Source organism: Lytechinus variegatus, chromosome 11 (genome assembly GCF_018143015.1).
Source record: "Lytechinus variegatus isolate NC3 chromosome 11, Lvar_3.0, whole genome shotgun sequence".
Lineage (NCBI taxonomy): Eukaryota > Metazoa > Echinodermata > Echinoidea > Temnopleuroida > Toxopneustidae > Lytechinus > Lytechinus variegatus.
In genome coordinates, this window is record NC_054750.1 from 6279912 (window position 1) to 6305000 (window position 25089).

General features: G+C 37.1%; 1 protein-coding gene across 1 annotated transcript in view; it reads right to left on the bottom strand.

Annotated features, from left to right (window-relative positions):
• Nucleotides 1-3385: 3385 nt before the first annotated feature.
• LOC121423607 overlaps nt 3386-25089 on the bottom strand; it is a 78377-nt gene continuing 56673 nt past the window's right edge. The window contains exons 42-58 of the mRNA XM_041618990.1: nt 22610-22750; nt 21894-22100; nt 20899-21099; nt 19803-19952; nt 19077-19232; nt 16303-16430; nt 15504-15738; nt 14659-14750; nt 13794-14055; nt 12917-13079; nt 12264-12448; nt 10788-10858; nt 10023-10159; nt 9146-9481; nt 8176-8246; nt 5239-5347; nt 3386-4589 (exon numbers count right to left, since the gene is read on the bottom strand). Coding sequence (XP_041474924.1) covers nt 4550-4589; nt 5239-5347; nt 8176-8246; nt 9146-9481; nt 10023-10159; nt 10788-10858; nt 12264-12448; nt 12917-13079; nt 13794-14055; nt 14659-14750; nt 15504-15738; nt 16303-16430; nt 19077-19232; nt 19803-19952; nt 20899-21099; nt 21894-22100; nt 22610-22750 — 2684 coding nt within the window. The 3' untranslated portion in view covers nt 3386-4549. The remainder of the gene's footprint in view (nt 4590-5238; nt 5348-8175; nt 8247-9145; nt 9482-10022; nt 10160-10787; nt 10859-12263; nt 12449-12916; nt 13080-13793; nt 14056-14658; nt 14751-15503; nt 15739-16302; nt 16431-19076; nt 19233-19802; nt 19953-20898; nt 21100-21893; nt 22101-22609; nt 22751-25089) is intronic.

Below are 25089 nucleotides of genomic sequence, written 5' to 3' on the forward strand. Positions count from 1 at the left end.
AGAGAGAGAGATAGAGGGAGAGAGATAGATGCATAGATTGACAGAGAGAGAGGGATATACGGATAGATTGATAGAGGGGAAGAGAGGGAGAGAGAGAGAGATGGAGAGAGTGCATGGGATTACCCAGTTAAAATGAAGAGTAAAATTAAGGCAAATTAAAAGTAACGCAGAAGAGGAGGAGCAGCTGTTGAGAGTAGGCTGGAGAATAAAGAGACATATCATTAAAATGATGTATCCACTTCATCATAGATGAAATAATGACCTCGCGAGGATACATCTCTCGCTAGCATGCCCTGAATGCATTCCTTGCCAGGTCATTTTAATTTAATTTAATCTCAACGCATCCCTGTCGACTGTCAACCCGGACAGGTATTTCTGCATCACACAAGCTCACGAGACACGAAAAGTGCTAGACAAAAATCATATTGACACTCGGATTTGAATAATGTTGATCTAATGACACGCCGCTTGAAGACGTTATTGTCACGGCCCCTTCCTCTTTCTTTAACCCCCTCTTTCTTCTTTTGATGTTAAACCTACATCCCTTCTTTCATCAGAACCACGACTGTTTAAAAAGAAGGATGAAGTGCGCTCTCTTTTGTTCGTTCTCTGTTCGGGCTACTCAAAGGAAAACATTTATAATTGATGGGTAATCATAGGCCTTGGTGCGAAAGAATAGGGGATAAATATGACTTTATACTTTGGGGACTAATTGAAATAGTAACCACAAGACCGTTTGAGTAATCACAGCATATTAAAAGTCTTTGTACTAAGGTTGAATAGAGGATGCTTACGTATTTTTGCAGAGTTAAATAGTTTAAAGGGGTACTGCGGGCTGAAAATATTTGAATCTAAATAAAAAGAGTAAAATTCACAGAGCAAAATGCTGAAAATACCAAAATCGGATAAAAAATAACGAAATTATTGAATTTTAAAGTTTATCAATATTTTGTGAAAACAGTTATATGCACATCGTCATGAATAATCATTAGGTGGGCTGATGATGTTACATCTCCACATTCCTTTTTCTTATGTTATTACATGAAATCATAAATGTTTCATTTTTTCATACATGTGTAAATGATGTGTCTCCATTGTGATGAAATAAGTTGCGGCAGTAAATAACTAATGCACTTAATCAGTTGTCAATACAATTGTTTTAATGCTTGGTAGAAATTTTTTGATTAAACATAATTTCACATAATAAAATACAAAAGAAAAAGTAGGGATATGACATCATCAGCTCACCTAATGACATGCCTAGAACTATTTCACCGGAGTAACTAATGCAAATATTTTAAATTTAATAACTTCGTTATTTGTCATCCGATTTTGATCAAATTTTCAGCACTTTGCTTTGTGAATTTTACTCTATTTATTGAGATATAAATATCTCCGGGCTGAAACATCCCTTTAATCATCATGCAGACAGATTTTGGATTGTCCGACATACCCACCCCTCCCCCTAAAGATCATATTGGTAGATGCCATGAATAGCAACAATTAATATGAATATGTCACCTATGTTTTGTTTCCCTTTTTCGTTGAAAGCGTTAAAGTGGAATACTGTCAATAGCATAGCCATATCAGAACTTTGACAATTTTTTTTATTGCATTTCATTTCTGTTAAGTGAACCATTCTCATCGAAATTGCTAGAATCATATTGCTAGATTGTGTTAGTATGTGCGTGAATTAAATGGTAACACAAAATTTACTTTTGTTAATGGTATTTCAGTATTTAATGACAATGGGTAACGCGTACAGACTTCATTTTCGAACCACTATCGTCTCCCAGCTAGAAATGTTTTGTCTGTGTTAGAAAAAGGGATATTATTTGATCGACAGCTTGAATCCTCCAATCTAGTGAAGCGAAATATTGTCTAATCTGACAAATTGAATATTTACCAAAAGAGACTGAATTGGATTACACTTATGTAAGACATTGAGTAAGGAATTTCAGATGAGATGTGTTAGTTCAAAACATCTCAAACTATTTATCAAACTAGTTTAATGAAAGCTTTCGACTTTATATTTCCAAACCCATTTTTGCCCTGATCTCACAACCTTATTCGGGCATAATTCCCTTGTCTCTTTGACAGAGTACAAGTCAAATAGACTGAAGAGGCGTTATTTAGAAAAAAAAACCTTTATGACACTCCAAAAAAGAAACTGTTTAAGCTTTTTAAAGTGGGGGATTTTTGCTTTTCAAATATTACAATTGGATGAAAGGACAATCGAAGGAGAATTTCTGCTGACCAACAAATAATGGGGTGAAAAATGAACCGGGGAAAATGAATGGCACTTCAACGAGCCGTGAATAGCATGTCAACAGCTAGTAAATGCCGACAGGATCAAGCATTGATAAGGAGGACGCTTTTAAAAAGGTCACAGACTTCCAAATGAATTTGCGTCAGTGAGTTGACAAATATCCATCTCAATATGGAATTTTCAAACACATTGGCCTAAGTATTCAATGGGAATCAGGGGCCGATTGCACGAAAGGGTCTTTGCAAGGACCGTCTTTCGTGTCGCCCATCTTTTATGATGCGCCATGTGAAACGCATTTTAAATAAATCATCTGCAAACATATTTCATTCGTCCGTTAAAATAAGCAAAATATTTGTTTATAAAATGATATGATATATCATGAAATTGTATAAAATTTGATTTAAAAGCAAGCTAACGAATCTTATTCTTTATCATAAATTTCAGAAACACCCCGCTTATAAGCGTATCATAAAAGATGGGCGACACGAAAGACGGTCCTTGGAAAGACCATTTCGTGCAATCGGCCCCAGCATTCTTGGAAGTAGAGCAAGATCTCAGAAAATGAAACTTTCTCTACAAAAAAACATTTCTGGGGGCCCATCTTACAAATAGCTAGGATTGATCCGATCAACCTCACTGTATGGAAATCCATTGATGTCATAATTTTTTTCGACGAAAAATTTGTACAATGTCCTTTGAAAGCAAAGAGAGTCACTCTGAATTTTCAAGAATTCAATGAATGTATGAATTTACACCATTTCTAGAAAATATTTCATGCAAACATGAATTTTAGGTGTTGATTTTGCTGGCTTTCCATAGTCATGATTGATCGGATCAATCACAACTCTTTGTAAGACGGGGTCCAGGTGGCGATGTCTACTGTAACTGCATACAAGGAAAGAATCTTTCAAGCTCTCATTCAGTAGTCACTAATCTATATATCAAATATAGTTTCATATAAAATTCATTGCAAAAACGGCACCATTCTGATCAAATGTTGAACGTTCCTATATATACTACCAAATCTCATTTCATTATCATTTTCATGATTGAAAAAATAATGTATTAGGATGGGAGGAAAGAAAGAACACATTGTACATTAGTTTGAGTTTATAAAATTTACTTTATTCAATAATTCATGGCACACAACTGTTTGTGTCTCTATCAATCAAACAATTAATATATGGATTGTGCAAGTAAAAAATATTTCATTGCTTCACTAACCCCCCACCCCAAAACATACAAAGAAAACCCCCCAAAAACAACATACACAAATGAGAAAACGGAATGGCCGACTGACTCATTGATCACTTAGAGGAAAAAAATAATCACACATAAGTTATATGGGACCAAATGATTCCGTAGAGAGCTAGTGTGCAAGTGAAAACACTTGTGACATGAAGGAAAAATCTTGAAAAGTTGATAATATTGAATACATTTTAATAGAAAAGAGAAATCTTATAACAAAATAAACAACATAAAATGGCATATTTCTAAATCCCAAGGCTTACAATACTGGGAGGAAAAGAATGCTACAAAATAGGTGAAATTTGAACAGAATTTCTGTTTTACTTCTTAATTCACTTTGTAATTGAATTTTTAATTTTGTAAACAACAAATATAGATGTAATATTCGTCTATACCTAAAAATAACAGATAAAGAAAAAACAGAACCAGATAAACATGTATGAAATAAAAAAATAACATACTAAGAAGGGAAAGATGAAGAAAAGAAAAAGAGGAAGAGCAAAGTATTAGCGACAGAAAAGCAGAACCAAAGAAGACACAAAATATATAGGAAAATGCTAAGAATTTTTAATGCCTTGTTAGTACATGGACAATATAACAAAGAACAAATGTTTAGAATATGACATTTATATAGTACTGCACTTTTCAAGTTCCATTTCTTGCATATTTTGCATAAACGTGCACCTTTTTTTCTACAAAAATTAATGTAGGAATACACTTAAGTTGATTTAAGTTATTGAAGAGATCACCTTTTACCAATACTAAAACTAACACACATTCCTTACATGCATAGAATGAACATTAAAAAACCAAAATAAACAATAAATGAATTCCTTACAGATATAGAAGAAGCAAATACTAGTTTGATGTTTTCTAAATTTTGTTGTCTACATGTTACGTGTAGCTTTTTACACTACAACACACTTTATACAAGTACAAACATATACAGAAAATATATAGGGTAAGCAGTAACAAGAATTTAAAAAAATAATAATTAAAGTTTCAGACAAGAAACTGTAATAAGAAGAAGTATCAAAAGTGAGTGTTTTCTCCATCATCAAAACCGTCATTACTGCAAATAAAAAAAAAAGAGAGAGAAAATAGATGAGTAATTAAAGAAAAAAACAAATGCTAGTATACATTTGGTTGAACACCTCCACCTCTAATTCTTCTTTCTCTGAGTCTTCTCCTTCTGTCCATCCATCCTTCTTACTTGTTATTCTCCTCCCTCTGTCTTCTCCTTTCTCACTACTCTTCTTTTCTTCTTCTTCGTTTCCCTCCTTTTCCATCCTTCTTTCCTCCTTCCTCCTTAGTTATCATTGTTCTCCCTCCTCCACCATCTCCTCCTGCTTCTCCATCTTTGCCTCCTCTTTCCTCTCCACTCTCCTCCTCCTTCCTTATCATTGTTCTCCCTCCTCCTTCTGCCTCCTCCTCCTCCACCATCTCCTCCTTCTTCTCCATCTTTGCCTCCTCTTTCCTCTCCACTCTCCTTCTCCCCCTTATTCACTATCACTTTTTGCACCCCCTCCCACAAAACAACCAGCATTTCAGATCTGGAAGAAACAGATTACACAAATGACAATGAAACATATCTTGTGTGAAGATTTGCATGGTGGTATAAAAAAATTTGCTAAAGTGGTTTACGGTACACCATGTGTAAGATCCTGGACTTTACACATGGTGTACCATAAAACCACGTCCGTGATTGAAAGATAGCTTACTCTTCACCAGGAATAGCAGCATCAGAATAAGTTGCATTGGTGTAGGTTGACGTTGACGGCCTCTCAGACCGCTTTAATGGCGATGCGTATTCCGGTTCTTCTTCATATTCTACAATTCAAAAGATGAAAATATTGAGAAGCATGTTGTGCATAAATAATGAGAGTAAGTTTGTTTCTAATTGAACAAACAACAATGAAGTCAACCATGTTGAACAAATGTAACCCCCTCCAAACCTCTTTATTACAAATAGGTCATCAGTTGATGTACTTCAAGGAGCAAGTGGACTAAGACAACACCGACACCTTTACCCAAAATGATCCCCACAAATAAATAGGCAGAAAGCTTGGGGCCCCTAGGAAATCAATCAGCACTGAGAAAAACATGTGCCTAATCACTGGGCTTTAGAAAAGTCAATATAAGTGGTTGATAAGAGTCTACAAAATTTAAGGTTGGTAAATCACATTAGACAAAACAAACATGTATGGAACATCAAATCACCATCTTATTAGATGTGGAGCGTTGTGGCCCAGTGGATTAGTCTTCGGACTTTGAAACAGAGGGTCATGGGTTCGAATCCCAGCCATGGCGTAATTTCCTTCAGCAAGAAATTCATCCACATTGTGCTGCACTTGACCCAGGTGAGGTAAATGGGTACCTGGCAGGAATTTATTCCTTGAAATGCCATCGCCCTGTAAAAGGCTGCGAGGCTAAAGCCAGGGTAATAATATCCAATTAAGCGCATAGGGACACCTTTGGCAGAGATATGCGCTATATAAGCATGTTGGTATTATTATTATTATTATTAACACAGTTTGAATTTTATATATTTTTTTCAAAACATGTGAGATTAGCATGAAATTAGTGACAAACTATCATCAGAAGGGTGCATGTGACATGAATTTAAAATGAGTCTGAGATGAGATTGCGATACTGCAAATCTGAGAAGAGTGTTGGCAAAGTATAAAATGGTTCATAAAACCACTACGTCTGAAGATGAGAATGAGATGAATAGGAGATATGGTAAGTCTGAGATGACTGGGAGATGATTCTGAAGCGAGTTTGCTACACAGTAAAGTCTCAAAAGAGTTTAAAAAATTGGTGAGAGTGACAGGACACGTGAGATGAGAATGAGATGAATCTTAGCTACCCTAAGACAAAATTTAGATTTGTGTGAAAAGAGTCTGAGACATAATGGCCCAAATTCACAAAGGTGGTTTAGAAAACCATCGGTTGAACCCATGGTTTATGCAGATTTTCTGTATTAATTACGCTTATTTACTGTTTATATAAAAAAATCCAATGCAGATGCACGCATTTGTCAGTTTGCCACATTGATGCCTGTTGCTGTGGTTATCCATGCTAATTTATTCATGAATCCACAGTCTTGAATTAATGAGCCGATAATATAGTGTACTTAACCATGGCAGCAGCCATCAATTTGGCGCACTGTGACAAAAGCATGCATCGGCAATGGAATTTTTTAATATACGCAGTAAAATAAGTGTCATTTATACAGGAAATCTGCATAAACCACAGGTTCACCCAATGTTTTAAAAACTACCTTTGTGAATTCGAGCCATTAAGTGTGAGATGAGTCTGTGATCCTGTAAGACTGAGAATAGTTTGTGAAATGGGTACGATACAAAAGAGAGTATATCTGATATAAGGTTTATAAAATAGGTGTATTTTTTCAAGCATCGCGATTGGCCAATACGCGTCACATGAATCCAACTTTTGACACTGCACGGCAGTGGAAAAGGTGCGCAACGAAAATTGACATTGCATGCTCAAGGAAACCAGTGCGGTAGAAGTCATGGGAGAAGTCCAACAAAACTGTACTGTAACTTTTTAAGAATTTGTTTCTGTGTTGCTATTTTATAAAACAAATAATGAACTTGCTCTGTCCTGCGTAAAAGTAAATGCAGAGAAAGCTCGGTTTCTTCAGATGATGCACACTGGGCACTCGCTGCCAGCGGCTCGTGCACAGTGCGGCACCTTTCTAAAGAAACCTCGCGTGCTCTGCATTTCCACTAACACACTCGGCTGCATGCATTATTTGTATAAAGACTAGTGTGAGATGAGTCCGAGATTAAAAAACATGACTAAGATGGGTCAAAGATGAGTGTGAGATAAGTTTGCAGTACAGTAAGTATGAGAAGTGTGTGCAGTAAGGACGATATACAGGAAGTCCAAGAATAATTTTTGACAATGGTAAGAGATACAGTACATACGAGACAAGAATTAAATCTGAGATAACGTTAAGCTGAGAAGACTCTGAGATGGCTCTGCAACTATTTTGCTTTTGGTAATTCAATAAAGGTATCTTTCTCAAAGTAAGAGCCTCTTCTTTCCCGCAGGAATCCTACAAGCGGCTTTTCATTACAAACCATCACAGTCAACATAGACAGAACGGTTTAATTCCGATTCGTCTAATGCCAATTCATCCAATTGGCAACTCGTCAACTGTCATTTGGTCTTCCATCAGTTCGTCCACTCACCACATGGTCTACTTTCATTTAGTCTAATGCCATTCCGTCTAGTACCAGTTGGTCCAATAGCCATTTAGTCCAATTACCATTTGGTCTAATTGGACTAAGTTCTAAATTATGCAAAATGAATGAAAATAAAATGGACATTAGACCAATTGGTTATAAGACGAAATGGTCATTGACAAAATGGTGATTAGACGTAGTGATAATTGGACCAAATGGCTAATGAACCAAATGGTTGTTAGACAAAATGCTGATGAACAGAATGGCATTAGACTAAATGAAAGTAGACCATGTGGTGAGTGGACGAGTTGGCAGTAGACTAATTGAAAATTTACCAACAAAACGATGGGGACTGTAGGAGAGCTCACAATGAAAAGACGCTTTGTGGGATATGGTATCTAACTGAAACTGAACATGAACTGAAACTCAATTATTAGTTCTCACTGTATGTTTGCAAATCTTGCGAGTTCATGATACCATCACCAGTCTGCATATTTCTTTTCTTCCGTCGATGTCTGGAGAAGGGAAGTAAAACAATAAAGTGATATTACAAATTTACAACAAAAGAAAACAAATTAGATGTAGCAGCAGAAGTAGCATCATTTCTGACGATTCCTGTAGAAACATTGATTGCTCAATGTAATATCATTTAAATTTACGTACAAAGAAACAAAGTTTACACTATACATATCAGTGTTTTTTTTCTCAAATCTAGATATATTTTGATACAAGTATACATTTATTTTCCCTTTTTAAAAAATAAATCACATATTCCAGCCACACTTGTACCATGGGGTGTGACTTCAAGCCATGTTTAGTGCTGATGCTCACATGATTTTTAAATCTCATTGATTTAAGGTGAGTCCCCTATAAAGCACAGACCTGCCAACCTTCTACAACCAAAAAAAATATTCTTATAAGGAAAAAAGTTTCTTTTGACAAAAAAAGAGTATCAATTGCCAGCCTGTTGTAGTGTGATAGGTGAAAAAACATGTGAAATGACTCTACTTGAAAACTTGATAATTCACCAGTTTTAACATGTGCTCGTAGGCAAGAATTTACTTGTTCTTTTCATGCAACAAGTTACTGGCCCGACAGTGATTTTTACCGGTTTGGGACTGTCGGACCGGTGCTGGTGTCACACTGTGTATAATACATACTCCATGATCAGAAAAAAAAGAAGTAACAAATCACACAAAAAAGGTTTTGGTGTATTTATAGCAAAAAAGAGGAACAAATACTCTAAAAAGGAAATGGTTGGCTTATCTGTAAGCATGATTTGACCAATGATGTGATACGTTTTATACCGCAAACAACTACGAATTCACGTGTGGCTAAAGGCTCTGTAAAACAGCCCCAACTGCACAAAACTTATGGGAACCAGACGTCAACAGATTTACACTATTTCACATACCTGACCTCTATTCCCACCACTGTTGATACAACTAAAGCGAAGCTCCCAATCACTATCAATGAGATGGCCCATGGTTCAAGTCCCTGTGTAGGGGGATCGGTCCTTGGTCCACCAGTCGTAGGTTGCGCACTGGGGGTGACGGTGTACTCAAACCCCTCCCCCATGATGTCCTTGATCGTGGTCTGCGAAGTCTCCTCCATGAGAGAGGTTTGTACGATCTCAGGTTCGATGCCCAGGATGATGTCCTCGTCGGCCATGCTGGGGTTGCCTACCCAGGTGGTGATGTGGAGGTCGTTCTCAACCGCAACAGTGTCAAGGAATTCAACGTCACTGGCGCTAAGATTGAAAGAAATAAAGACTGTATCTTCTGTTTGGATATGCAAAATTTGCTTATTCATACACACATTAAACAATTCGCTCTCTTTATTTTTGAGTACAATAGCCATTAAGTAGTACACAGTTTACTCTATTTTGTACCAAGACCCTTTTTAAAAATGCTATAATATACAATCTATTCTTAACACAATCTATTATCAATGCAATATCTTCAAATTCATACAAAAACACAACATATCCTATCCATTGACTTTTCAGAGCAAAGCTATTGAGCAATGCACGATATACCCCACAACTATGCAATATAAACAAATAAATACATCATTGGAAATAAGCCATGTCAGCTTTCATGAACTATCCTGTTATGGTATTTTTGATAATCTATGTTATACTTTTATCTGTTGTATCATACCGGAAAATGAAATAAAATTGATCAATGAATATAATCAATTAATAAAACTTAAACAATATTAGTAGATATATCATTGTAGATTTATCACAAAGTTCCATCAAATATTACCAAAATAATTTCATGACATACCTGAAGGTTAGCTCTAGAATACTTGCATCTCTTCTTCTGCGTCGTATCGCTTCACAGGTATCGGATTTATCCCTGCAGTAATCAGTCATCGATGTAGCTATAGCAGTGGCAAGGTCTTCCTGACGAACAGGAGTGAACTAAAACAGAAAAAAAATTATATACTTTCTATGAAATAGTAAAATGAGGAAACTAAACAAAAGTCTGAGCCAGTATTTATTGCTTCTTTTAGCAGAAATCCCTCCAAGTGTCTTCGCTTTTTAAACCTCTAGTCTAGATACACAAAAGAGTTTTGGATTGGGTAAGCCACTCAGAATCCTGCAATGGAGTGGAAGGTCATGACATTTGTTAAAGAACAAAACACTAGTTTGAAAATTTTTTAACTCAGAAAGGTGCCATGAATATCATTAAAATCATTATTTTCGTTTTAGAGCAGCACTGAGCTTAATACGCTTTACAGATATATTGTTGCATCAAACAAAAGATTCTGTATCCTGTTCATTTAGGAAATAGGTTGATGAAAGCAATGAGACAATAAAAAAAGAACTCATGTTCTGTGTAAAGGCCTCAATACTTGAAGAAATAAAATGTAAACAAAGAAAGAAAAGAAGAAATACATACTGCCTGATTCATAAATTTCTCTTCTCTATCACAATAATATGGGAAGTTAAATGCATTAATGATTATATCAGAAAGAAATGATATAATCCTCAACATGTTTTCAATTGAGACTGTTCATGATGAAAGGCAGAACAGTCAATGACTCACCCATCCAATAGGTTCATTCTGTACAATGAAGATCACAGAATCGGCTATCTCATTGTAAGGTGTAGGTGGTTCTGTATTAGAATGAACAACGTTAGCATGTTAGGATCCTTGCAACAATGGAGGCACATACATGGAATAATTGCATTGATCTAAGTACTACATTTGAACATGTGTAGAACCAGAACATGTGGATGTTATTATGATGTCACCAAGTTTTTTTTTTGTGATCTACACATACCTCTGCTCAGGGTTCCCATCTTATAAACACTGTGAATGGCTCAGTCAATGTAAACTATGACAAGCCAGTAACATCATAAATCAATGGCATATACTTTGCAACTAATCAAAGTTGACTGTATATTGGATAGAAATGATATTAACATGTTAGGATCCTTGTGTCAATGGAGACACATACATGTAACAATCACATTGATTGTAGTACCAGTACATGGGTCTGTAAATATGAAGCCATTTTTTTATGGAACAATGCTACCCTTGAACTTTTAAAAATTGTGAGCGATTCAATCAATTTCAACTATGGAAAGCTCCAACATTGTGACACCATAATACACAAAATCTACAACATGCATGCATGCATGAGTTCTTAGCATTGACATTTACTTTGCAACAAGCCATAAATCTTGTAAACTTTTTGTAGTTTCCATAAATAATGATAATAGCCAATTTTTATAAAGCGCTTTTCCCAGAATGGCTCACAGCGCGTTACAGCATATTATTACCCCGGTCAATGGATTCATTTCAATCCTGCATGACAAGTGCATAAATGACAATGTTTACAATTAAACCGTTGGCTACTGCAACCAGGGCCCTGTCTAACAAAGTGTTGTGATTAATCCAATCAACCACAACTATGGAAAGCCAGAAACATCAGCAATTAAAGTGCATTTTTGTTCAAAAGATTTTCTATATATGATGTATATTCATGCATTTATTGCTTTTTTGAATATTAACTGTGCTTCTCTTTGTTTACAGAGGACATTGTACAAATTTCCTGTAGAATAAATAATAATAATAATAATAGACAGTTCTTGTATTGCGCATAACACATTATAAATAACGTCTCTATGCGCTTCCAAAGGACTTGGATATCATTACCCTGGCTTTAGCCCCGCAGCCTTTTACAGCGCGGTGGCATTTCAAGGAATAAATTCCTGCCAGGTACCCATTCACCTCACCTGGGTTGAGTGCAGCACAATGTGGATAAATTTCTTGCTGAAGGAAACTACGCCATGGCTGGGATTTGAACCCATGACCCTCTGTTTCAAAGTCCAGAGACTAATCCACTGGGCCACAACGACAGAATGACATAGATGGATTTCCTTATAGTCGAGATTGATTGGATCAATCTTAAGACAGGCACAACTGACCAATGTGTCTCCTAATTTAACCTCCAAAGTACCTACCCCTTGATTTATGAGAATGAACAAATGAACAATTTTGCAATGACATCATTACCTGGATTGTCTATGCTACTATACTCCAGTGAAAATCCTGTGGATGAGAAGGACTCATCAGATTTAAACTGCAGCCACATTCGATAGCTAGCACTCTGCACAGGGGTCGGTAGAGTATCTCCTGTTAGTATGACAATCACTTCCTCGTTGATTGTCTTGCCAGTACCAAGCACTAAGAAATCATGGCTGTTTTATTGTGGTGGATAAAAATTGTATGGAAAAACTGAGTGACACATAGAATAAGCATGAGCAACTTAAAGCATGCAAGATATGACATGCATCATTTCTCAAGTGAAATTTATTTCACACACAAATTCATTGTAGAACATTATACTGGAAATACATGTAACTAATCTGTAAAAGGGGAAAAAATATCAGATAGTTATAATTCATTGTCATGCACAAAGTAAAAAGAAATCAACAATGGCATCAACATCATATTCTGGCTGTTGGTATACCAAAATACAATATATACCACATAATAAATTTGCAATTAATATGACATCTGTTTGAGGATCTATTTGTTTATACACATCAATTAATGGAAGCTTTGACCCTAAAAAGACAAGAAATTGTTTTTGACCACCAGTGTGCTCTTTTGAATAATGGACCTGATGGCTTTCCATAGTTTATCAGATTAAGCCATAAACTTACTTCTCTTCCAGAGAGAATGCATTGAACTCAACTCTGACAAGATGATTCATGCTGGGAAGTCTGATAAACCAGGTACACTCTTGGTTGTCAGGGTACGGTTGAGGATAGTTGGGGGACATCACCGACCCCGAACCTTCAAGCAATTCCTGGCTCCCACAGGAAGCTATAACAAAAAGAGTTTTCATTATGAGTTAACCCTTGCTCATTTATTTCAGTTGCATTGTACAAGACCAATTTACCCATGGTTAAACGGAAACTCAAGTTGTGGGAGCGGTGAGCTTTCAGATGCTTTTCATCTTATTTTGAACAAAATGAATAATATTGTCTACTGCAAAGGATTGCGCTTTAGATGTCATCACATGAAATTTGAAACAAAATGCAGCAGAAATTTTCTGGTCAAACATCTGTTTGTAATCCCACAAACATATTTCTGCAATCTCAGCAAAATTAAGTTTTGATAAATGATGGGATTCCAAACTCTCAAAGCATGCAAGTACTCTAAATCATTGGTGCATCATACTAAAAATATACCAGACATCTCCAGTGAGTCACATAGATACTGTTCTTATCATGAAAAGCTTTTCTTTTCATGGTTATCAACAACTTTTATATTGAAGACAGTTCAAGTAATATCTATGGTTCTGATTGACTTCAAAGCACTGTTATCACACCAGTAAGACCCATGAGCTCTTATCAATGGGGTCTGAGCACTTAGCTGATCATAAGTTGCAGTTGTTTTCAGAAATTTAATAATGGACCTGCTTTAATGATAAAGGCGATATCTTCTTGCTGTACATTATCAATGAGGTAAATACAGTGCAAACTATAATACATGTGGTACATGAAATAAAGAAAAAGTGAGGGAAGAGTACAATACCTTGATCATCAAAAGACTCCCAATAGAGGGTGAAACCCTTATTAGCTATGGTCTCATCTGCTTTGAAGCGCACCCAGAAATTATAGGTTGGTGACGATATTTCTTCATCGGATTTAAAATCCCCAGTGTAGGTAGCAATAACCGAAGAGTCAGGGTTTCCGTAACCAATGGTCAGGGTGTCATAACCACTCTCAAGGACGCCTTCGATGGAGTTCATTCGGACACGACCAGTCTTTGGGCCAATCAGGGTCCACGTTATGTCCTGGTTTGTTAGAAAGAAGATTGGTTGGTTAAATCTTTGTCCTGCGTGTTATATACCCTGAGGATCCTGAGTTGTGTTCAAAGGAAGTGAAGTCAACCACAAAATGAAAGTTTTTGCTTGAAAATCAAACAAAAACAATTTTCTCATGGGCAATATAATAATAAATCTAATAGTGTCAAAAGTTTACAGTGAATGATTAGGGCGCTTTTACAATCAATAAAATTAAAAGGCACTATTTCTTTTGCTTTATGAGGGGTTTCAACTACAGGCAACAGAAGCATGCTAGTTGTGTTGGTAGTTTACCAAAGTAGGGAAGAGTTGGATTTTTATCTGACTGTTAAGAAAGCAAGGGTAAGAAAACAGGAAGAAACCAGTGGACTGACAGTTCTACATCATCTCCAAGGGATGTGGCATTTAGGATCAATACCTATAAGAAGACAATTTATGTGTCCATCAAGCAAAGATACCCCTGCTTATTGAGCTGAAATATGTTCACGTCATTGCAAATTCGGTTCCCGTGAATTCCTAAATTTTCCTTGAATTCATTGTGAAATCCCGAATGCCCTAAAATCAGCGGTTAAATTAAAATTTTGGTTCCCTTACCACAAAGTTTGGATGGTCATCTGGCCACCCTGGTGACGTCAATGTTCCTTCTTCTGTTATCTCGTCATATGCTCTTGTTGGTTCCCCAGGACCTTCAGACACAATGCCAAAGACATATATGGATTTTTATTTCAATGACAGTCTAATAATCATAATCTGGTTATTTATGATGCATTTAAAGCCATTACAGAATCCCTCATTCCCGCGTATACACATCTTCCACTCCCTTGGGAGTATTCCAGCTAGGCGGCAATGACGTGCACACACAATGCTGTAAAAGCTACAAGGACTTCACATCACACTGGGTACACATTTTAGCACCTGGGTAGAGAGTGGCAAAGTGTGGTTGGATGCCTTTGCCAAAGGATGCTAGGCGTGGTGGAATGACAACACATGGCCCTCTGATTACAAAGGTGAGAGTCAAAACCACTACACCTTGACTCTTCCACAAATTTGCCCCCCTATTAGCATTCTTTAGAAGTAGTTCATTTTACCCTATTATATCATGTGATGTCCTTCAATTTTAACAAATAGGTAAAAATGTTGATTCACAATTTAGTTGTACAAAGTTTTTTACAAGATTTTTGTTGCATTTGACACTAAATATGTGTTCCACACCTATCCACCCACACCCTTTTTTGCATGTTTTCTTTTTCTTGCAGATGCTGTCCACTCTGCACTGGATGTGACACCCTGGGCGTTTAACAAAACAATCAGTGATTTTTCACTTACTTTTGCTCTGAGCAAACAAAATCACTGCATCTAATTGGCTCAGAGCAAATCATTTGGTGAAAATCACAGACTAATTGCTTCATGAAATTCTCCAGATATCTCTATGACCTCACCTTGAGTAACCATCGTAACATACATCAAGAAGCCTGCATGATCGAGGGTTGATTCCGAAGTCTTGAAGGATATCCACAGGTGTTGATCAGGACTGAGGATCTTGTCAGGGATGGGTGTGGTTCCAGCGTTGTCCTTGGACCCCGACAGAACATAGAGGGTGCTCTCCGAAGAGAAGTCAACACCGCTACCGATCACCACAAAGTCAACTCCAGCGCGGGTGTCAAAATTCAGGATCTAGATATCACAAATATTAACAAGATAAGAGCCAACAAATATTTATTAATACCCTACATTCTTTCAGACCAGTTTCGTGTTGTTCATTTAGAAACAAATGTTTCTTGACACTCTAAAACAGGTTATTTTGAAGAATGAATGTCAATGTTTGGAGAAAATACTTCATGGAATAATGTGCATACATCAAAATGTATGCATTAAACTAATACATGGTTGAAACCTCAACAATCATCTTTTTACTTGTCTCTCTCTCTCTGTATTTCTGTTTCTATACACGTTGTATTTCTCTCCCTCCATCCTTCTCTGTTTCTCCATCCTAACAAATCTTTATCTTAAAAATCAATCTAGCTTACAACTGAAATTCACTTGAATACATGCAATTTTCCCCATAAGTACATGTAAGCACTACTGTACATTAAACAATCCAGGGCATTGTTACATTAATAACATAATCAATTCTACAAATAGACATCACTGTAAATCTATGGCAAGCCATGAACAAAACGTAGTAAGTATTGATTGCAACTGTTTATGTAACATGGTTTGGAAAGAATGATGATTTACCTGCAATAATACAAACTGGTTGACGGGAGCACTGATAAGCCATTCACACGTTTCTGGCCCATAATACCCATTGGGATAGTCAGCACTCATAATCATTCCATCCCCGTCAACTATGATACGTCCACATTCTGAAGAATAATATACGAATAATAAAATGATAATAAAAATATAACAACTACTTTACACCTACTTTATCAGAAGACCTCTACAGTAATGCAGTATAATTACCCTGGCTTTAGCAGAGCAGCCGTTACACACATTGCGTTTCAAGGGATAAATTCCTACCAGGTACCCATTCACCTCACCTGGGTTGAATGCAGCACAATGTGGGTAACTTTCTTGCTGGAGGAAAACATGCCATGGCTTGGAATTACACCCCCGTCCTTCAGATTGAAATATGAGATTCATAACCACTAGACCAAAACGCCCCCCAAAGATATATGCATCATTGTTTTTACATGACGAAAAACTTCCATTTGAGAACACTATACCCCAGTTCCCCTTTCTCATCAATTCCCTTCTCCAGCCGTAACTGCCTCAAGAGAGCAATTTAAGTATCAAAACACCTGTTTCTTGACGTTGGTCCAAAGATAAAACAACAGCCCGGCATATACAGTCACAGTAGGGGGCCACACACGATGGGATGCATGCGCAGCGCCGAGTGCGGTCCCTGTAAGCATGCCGTCATTTTTATTCGCTTACTTTCCTTATTCCGAGGTCGATTTTCTTCGTTCAAAATTGAAAATGGACTAACATTGGGTTACTGAATACAATATGCCTTTGAAAACGTGATTAAATATGGAATACAATAATTTCATTCCGAAGGTCCTACTACAGGCAGAGAAGTCTTACGTAATAGCGCAGCTGTTGTTTATCTTTTCGTCCTTTGCTCAACGCTCATATACTGGCCTGTGGGGGTGAAATTGAGACAGCGGGGATTACCCCTGGATTACTTGGCCAAGCGCGGTTGATAAGGGCTTGGAAATGAGTTTTAGGAGATCCAAATGGAAAATGGGGTACAACACCGCAGTTCGCAATCCGAACTGCGGTATTGTTTCAAAGGGAAGTTTGACGTAATGAAAAGTTCAAGACCAACTTTCACAAGGGAATCACACAGTTCATGACGAAGGAGAGAGAATAAAGATTTTTCCACAAGAACTTCCATGGCTAACAATCTCAATCAATCAGGGTTATAACATCTATTTTTTAATGATCACATCATGAATATATTGCATAATGAAGAAATGAATTCAAATATATTACATACTGTACATGTTTGAGGGCTGCATCAACAAATTTACCTGTTTGGCTATGGGAACCTGGCGGTCCCTTAAATATTGACGACAATAACTAGAGATGCTCGGCGGGTCACGCAGCCGAGCACATGTATCCCCCGAACCCACCGCGTCATCCGTCATTGCGATACATAGAGCTCACATAGAATTTTGACAAAAAAATACAATTATCATAATGACAATGACCCTAGCATGCAGGTCCCCCAAGCCCATCTAACATCCAAGTGTGGTTGAAAAGTGACTTACAGTTGCGGAGAAAGAGAGTCCTGCATGTAAACTTCAACGTTGACCTGAAAATGACCTTCGACTTTACCATGTGACCTCTGACTGCAGCATAACATGCAGGCCCCCCCCCCAAGTCTATCTACCATCAAAGTTTGGTTGAAAAGTGACTTCATGCAAGAAAGTCTTGCATGTAAACTTTAACATTGACCTGAAAATGACCTTTGACTTTACCATGTGATCTCTGACTGCAGCATAACATGCATGTACCCCAAATCCATCTACCATCCACGTTTGGTTGAAAAGTAATTTACGGTTGCAGAGTTAGGTGTCATAAGAGTCTTGCATGTACACTTTAGCGTTGACCTGAAAATGACCTTTGACCTTACCATGTGACCTCCAATTGCAGCATAACATGCAGGTCCCCCGAGTCCATCTACCAACCAAATTTGGTTGAAAAGTGACTTACGGTTGTGGAGTTAGGTGTCATAAGAGAGTCTTGCATGTAAGTCCATCTACCATCCAAATTTGGTTGTAAAGAGACTTACAGTTGTGGAATTATGTTTGGATCCCTCAGTCTTGCTTTCCATCAAAGTTTGGTTGAAAAGTGACTTCATGCAAGATAGTCTTGCATGTAAACTTTAACGTTGACCTGACCGGCTTTGCTTTACCATAATGGACCTTCATGCCACATTAAAAGATGATCAGGAAAGAAATGCAGCTGTAGAGAACTCACAAAGACATCTCTGCTATATTTCCACAAGAACTCTTGTTACCATGGCAACGATGTCTCCGCCCACACCAAAATCAATCGGCTTCCTCTCTATACCATACTCAACCTTCATGCAAAATTTGAGGACAATCGGAGAAGAAATGCAGCTGATAGAGCGCTCACAAGGAAATCTCTGCAGCAGACGCGGCGGCGGCGCGACGAGGCCAAATCCATAGTATCCTCCTAACTCTGTTCAGGGGATACAATTACAGAATTTGTAGACACCAGGATAACACAGGCCAATGATGGGGTAACATTTTTTATTAATTTTCATTCTATTTTTAGAAAATACAATATTCAATGGGTTCAGAAGAAGAATTTTTTACCATGAAACTGAAATTGCATAATTAATTCCAAGTCATTTTGTTCTGGACCGATAACCTCATTAAAATTCAATCACTGATGAAAAAAAATAAGTATCAGACCCCAAAATGCATTTTTACCACTGTAATCCATCATCTATAGTTTAATGGTGATGTATTTACCTGAATATGTGGTTGCATTAGCGGGTCCTATTCTTGGCAGTTCCAGTCGATCTGGGATCAGAGCAGCAACATGGAACACATAAGTCATTGATGGTGATAGACCAGGTACAGTCAGAGATGATACGTTACCACCATAGACTACATGGAACTGTGTAACTGAAAGAAATGTTATGTAAGAAATGTAAGAAATGCAATATAGATCACACATGAAAGAAAGAAAAAGACACAATAGCTACATAAATTTACATCAATTTAAAGATAAATGAAAGTAGTTGCAGTAAAAACTGATATCGTGAGAAAGTTTGTAAATCCATGTTTCAAGGGTCAGTTCAGGCTGAAAATAATATGATTTCAACAGATAAAGAAAAATCAGACAAACTTAAGCACTGAAAATTTGATCGAAATCTGATAAGGAATAATACCCCCCCCAAAAAAATGTAAAAAAACAACCCCAAAATGTATAGAAATCTTCATGACTAATGGGGTGTTGCAAGAAACTTGCGATCAATTGCAAGTCTATTTTGGGTCCCTAAATCAATCATATGTCTTGCAGTTAATTGCAAATTAGTGATTAATTGCTAATCTGCTCCTCGAAACAAGAAGTGTAATTCAATTTGCTATAGCTAACGTTGATCTATCAGTTGTAAAATTGCAACAGAATATTTGCAATTGATCGCAAATATTTTCTTGCAACACCCCCTGAGAGAAAAGTGCAATAATTCTTACTATCCAATGGCTCTCCTTGTGGTCCATAGTAGATCTTATATCCATAGACATCACATGTGATGTTAGATAGGACCCAAGAAACATCTATCTCTGTGTTTGATAGAGGGGATGCCATCACATCACGGACATTCATATCGGCAGAGGTGAAGTCTGTAAGATCAAGTCACAAGATATCCACATTGGTCTGTATTCTGGTTATATTCAATCTCTGATCCAAATTTGTGGTTTAACTATGGAAAGCCAAATGTGACACTAATCTCCAGCAGTAGAGGTTTAATTTATAAATTAATTCATTAATGTCTGGGAATGATAATGGAATACAAGGCTAGGAATGCTGATTCTTTTTTCATCAAATCATAATGAAAATCCACACTATTATGTAAAATATTGACCTAACAAAATTTAAAGATATTTGAATAACGGGTCATGTGGTCCAGTGGTTAGAGCATTGGACTCATAATCGCAAGGTTGTAAGTTGGAATCCCAACTTTGCCATTGTCTTCACTTTGATAAAAAGGCCCAAGAGTGATATCTGTCGTCTATTACGTCATCCACTATGACTGATTAACCTAGACGTAAAATGTTTCAAAGGTAATTGGTTATATACCAGCTTGGCGTTTACCAGCAAAATACTGTCCTGCAGAGTTCCTACGGGAGTTACCACAAACAGAAACAGAAATTGAAAATTATGATTATGAACTATTAGATCATGCATGATTACTTGACTGCTAAATTAATGACATGTCAGAAAAAGAATATTGTTCAACCAAATATGAAATATTTCTCATTGAAATAAAATATTCTTATCATCAGATCAATATGGTGTCCTTCCATTTTTATTTTGGTTAGAAAGGATGATATCTGGGTAAAAATAACATACATTATCAACCTGGAGGTTTCACAATGTAATGTTTCTGGAGAGATAAGGATATTATCAAGTAACAATGTACCTTGACAAACTGAGTCCACCTGCACCCCAAATCATCCCCCCATCAGTTATATCAGGAGGAGAAACCTGCAGGTCACACTGATTCAGTCTGCATTTCGCCTCCTAGGCAAAGGTAACAATAATAATACTAATAATGAATAAACTTGCCTTTAGGTGTAATCTCACAGATATAATAGTTTGGTTTGTCGCAAACATCATCAATGACCTGTCCGCTGGTTGAACTAAGAGCACCGCAGTCATGGAGACCGTTTCTAGGGTACCCCGTCTCCCAGATGGTATTCTGCCAATCAGTAGGGGCATCACAGGTCAGCCAGCGCCAGTCAGACTCAACCGAGAAATCTGAAAAACCTACGAAAACAGAAAAAGTAAGCCTCATCTATCAAGATAATATATTTACAACATAGAATATTAACTTACATGTATCATTAGTGGTTTCAATTTGTGTATCATAAACCATGTATGTTTGATTGTTTATTTTACAAATTAACAGTTATGGGCGTAAATCATCCAGATATATTGACACCTGTGGATTCATATTCCCCTCACAAAATCTGACATGCCTGGCATAAAGGCACCAATATAAGAGAAAAAAATATCCTTACAGATACACACATACTTCTTTCAACAGAATTTACATCTTATCTGTTAGCCTAACATGTCCACATCTAATGTAGATTACAAAACAAACATTTAGGATTCTAAAACAATATCTGATATGCCCAAGATAGAGGCACCAATAAAAGAGAGAGAGAGAAAATATATTTACAGATACACACATCTTTCTTTCAAAAGAATTTACATCTTATCTGTTAGTGTGATATGTCTACATCTAATGTAGATTACTAAACAACAAAATATTTAAGATTGTTCTCACAGAATCTTATATGCCCAAGATAGAGGCACCAATACAAGAGAAAAAAATATTCCTCCAAGTATATGCTTCAGTAAGCGCAGGGTCAGGAGTCGTTTTCATAAAACTTGTTGCAATTACAAATTTGCAATAACAGTTAAAAGCTACCAGTTGTATGCGATTAACCCATTGGATACCGAACCTATATGTATGAACGCTATAGTCTTTGGAAAATGGGTGATAAAGCACATCTTGCCAGTCTCCAACTGGTCTAAATAATCAATCACAGTACCTATCCACCAATCCCTGATGGGATAGAAATCCTTGGTGCGATTGACGATGAACTCAAACTCCGCCTGGTCATCGATGATCACCAGGTCAGAGTCATCGACCGCTGCACACCCACTCCTGCCACTGGACCAGATAGATCCATACTCGCTGGTGACAAACCGATAGCAACCGCCATTAGGACCAGATTCATAGTAAGCAGGACAAGGCCCTAGAACAGGAGAAGCAGAAGGGGAAGAATAACTATTTGAGGGTTGAGTAAGAACTTTGAACGCTGTTCAATGACCGTTAAATGAAGAAAAGTTCAGCCATTTTGACAACAGTATAAAGCATATATAAATCTAGGGGAAAAAAACCTTCCCACAAGTTGCTAAAATTTGACATTTTACATCTTTTATATACATAAAATGGCCAGATATTCTCCATATTTCTTTGATATTGTTTCGATTTAGTTGGAAACTGCCAACAAAATGAAGAATATTTACCTCTTCCCCAACCTCCAACTGTTTTGTCCAAGCAGAAAATGAAGGATTAAAAGGAAAAAGATACAGAGTGGGAATCAAGCTAGCATCTACGGAATCAAAAGGCTCAGACCTTTGTAAAAGAACTTAACCCATTGCCTTCTGAGACTATATGACCCCTGTACAAAGCCTATAGGAGCTACAAGCTTCGGTAGACAAAGGGTTAGTTCTGTAGACTTCTATAAAATATAAAGATCACCTTCAGGTGTGGTGACGTAGACCGGTCCAACCTGAGGAAGCTCTGCATCAATCCTTTCACCAGCCACTGTGATGCTGTAACGGGTGCTTGGTTGTAACATGGTCAGGTCATAGCTGTCAACGCCTCCGCCATACACCAAAGCTACATGGAATAAAACAATATACTATGGAATGTGTACAAGTTTGAATTGAAGCAGAACAGGAAAGCAAGTGTTGACTTGAATGGAAGACAAGCCAAATTCAATTGGTAAAAAAATTATCAAATCAATCCACATTTTGTTTTGTAATAAAGAGATCAAATTTTCATTATTGCCAAATCGCATGTGAATGATCAAGAGGGTGTAAGGAATGAATGGTGGGCTAAGTACAAAGCAGTTCGCAATCTCGCCAAGCATGAATCTAACAAATCCTATTGGAATTATCTAAATGGGCTTTTCTCCATGCGAGATAACGGAAAACGATTTTTGGATACATGCGCTCGCTGAGACGCAACCCAACTCCACCAATAATTTCTAGTCATAATGACAGAGTATTGAACAAGCCTGATGAGATTGCCAATTGTTTCTCTGATTATTTTGTTTCAGTGTTTAGTCCATGCGATTCTGACAATGTTCCGGAATTACCGAGTGTATGTAAATTCCCTATTGATTCAATGAGTACCCTTGATTTCCCTGCAAGTGAAATCATGAAGCTTATTGACAACCTATCATTGAACAAATCTCCAGGTATCGATGGGATTACTGCTGTTGTACTCAAGAAAGTTAAAAAACCGATATCAGTGGTATTACAGCGTATGTTCAGAATTTCACTTTCACTAGGTCAACTCCCCATTCAATGGAAACAGTCCATTGTAATTCCAGTTCATAAGTCTGGTAATCCCTCTGATTATCGTAATTATCGTCCGGTTGCACTCACTTCAATAGTTTGTAAGATGATGGAAACTTTTATTGACAGATCAATAGTGTCACATGTCGATTCATATGGTTTGCTCTCTCCAAAACAACACGGTTTCACTCCCAAAAGGTCATGTGTTACCCAATTGCTTAATATCACCCATGACTGGTTAACGTCCCTGGATGTACTGCCCACCCCTTTAATCGATGCCATTTTCTTTGATTTTAGCAAGGCGTTTGACCGAATGCCGCATGGTCTTTTACTAAATAAATTATCAAAAAACTACAATATCCAGGGCGATACGTGGAAATGGATTAAATCTTTTGTTTGTGGGAGAGAGCAAACCGTTCAGTTCCGGGGTTCACGATCACGCTGGTCAAAAGTTACTTCAGGAATACCACAGGGAAGTGTATTAGGGCCAAGATTATTCAATCTGTTCGTTAATGATATTACTCATGTAGTAAAATCTCAATGTGTGCTCTTTGCGGACGACACGCTCTTATACCGAATAATACGAAATGAGTCCGATAAACAATTACTCCAAGCTGACATTTCATGTGTAATTAACTGGTGTGAATCAAACAAAATGCAACTTAATGCTGCGAAAACTAAAGTTCTCAGGATTGCACCTCGTAAGAAAAATGTCGGGCAAACAGAGTACACAATTGACGAAACAATGATAGAACAAGTACATTCTGTCAAGTACCTCGGGGTCACCCTTAATTCTAGTGTGACCTGGGATGACCAGGTTGATAATGTTATTAAAAGGGCAAATAGAATGCTAGGTCTTATATCGAGATTAGGTAATGGCGTGTCACAACAGGCATTATTCTGTCTCTACAAATCACTTGTGTTGCCAATCTTAGAATACGGGGTCCCGTCATGGTACGTTTTCACTAGGAAACATATTGAAGCCCTGGAAAGAGTTCAGCGAAGGGCAACGAGAGTAATCTTGAAACAAAGGCAACAGGAAATGTCTTACCCACAGCGCTTACAGACCCTTTCTTGGTTTACTCTCGAATCCAGAAGGAAGTATTTAATGATGTCATTTGTAATCAAAAACCTGTATAACATTGTATTATGTGAGGCAGTCAATGACAATATAACGGTCCGATCACGCCAGAGTGAACACACAATCCTATTCCACCACATGAAAGCCAGAACCGAACGTTTGCATCAAACTGCAATACATAGATTTCCAATTATATGGGAAAGTATGCCCTCACATATCAAAGATGAAATTGTATCTGGAAACATCTCAAAAGTTCTGAACCTCCTTCGTCGTGAAATTCTTTGTGTTTTTTTGAATAATTAGATGTCTGATTTATAAATATTTCTTTCTATAATGTTTAATTCATTATTTTCCCCATTGACAAATTTCAACTAAAGAGCAAGTTTATTCATAATTTATACACTAAATTTAATCCGGCCTATTTCAGCCTCAACATCATGTCATTTGATCTCTCTTATATGGTTTTATCAATTCTTATTGTCCTATATCCCATTATTTATGGTAGATGCAATATTATTTACAATTTTAAATTTACGATTGCTTTAATGTTTGATGCTTATCATTCTAATGCTTGT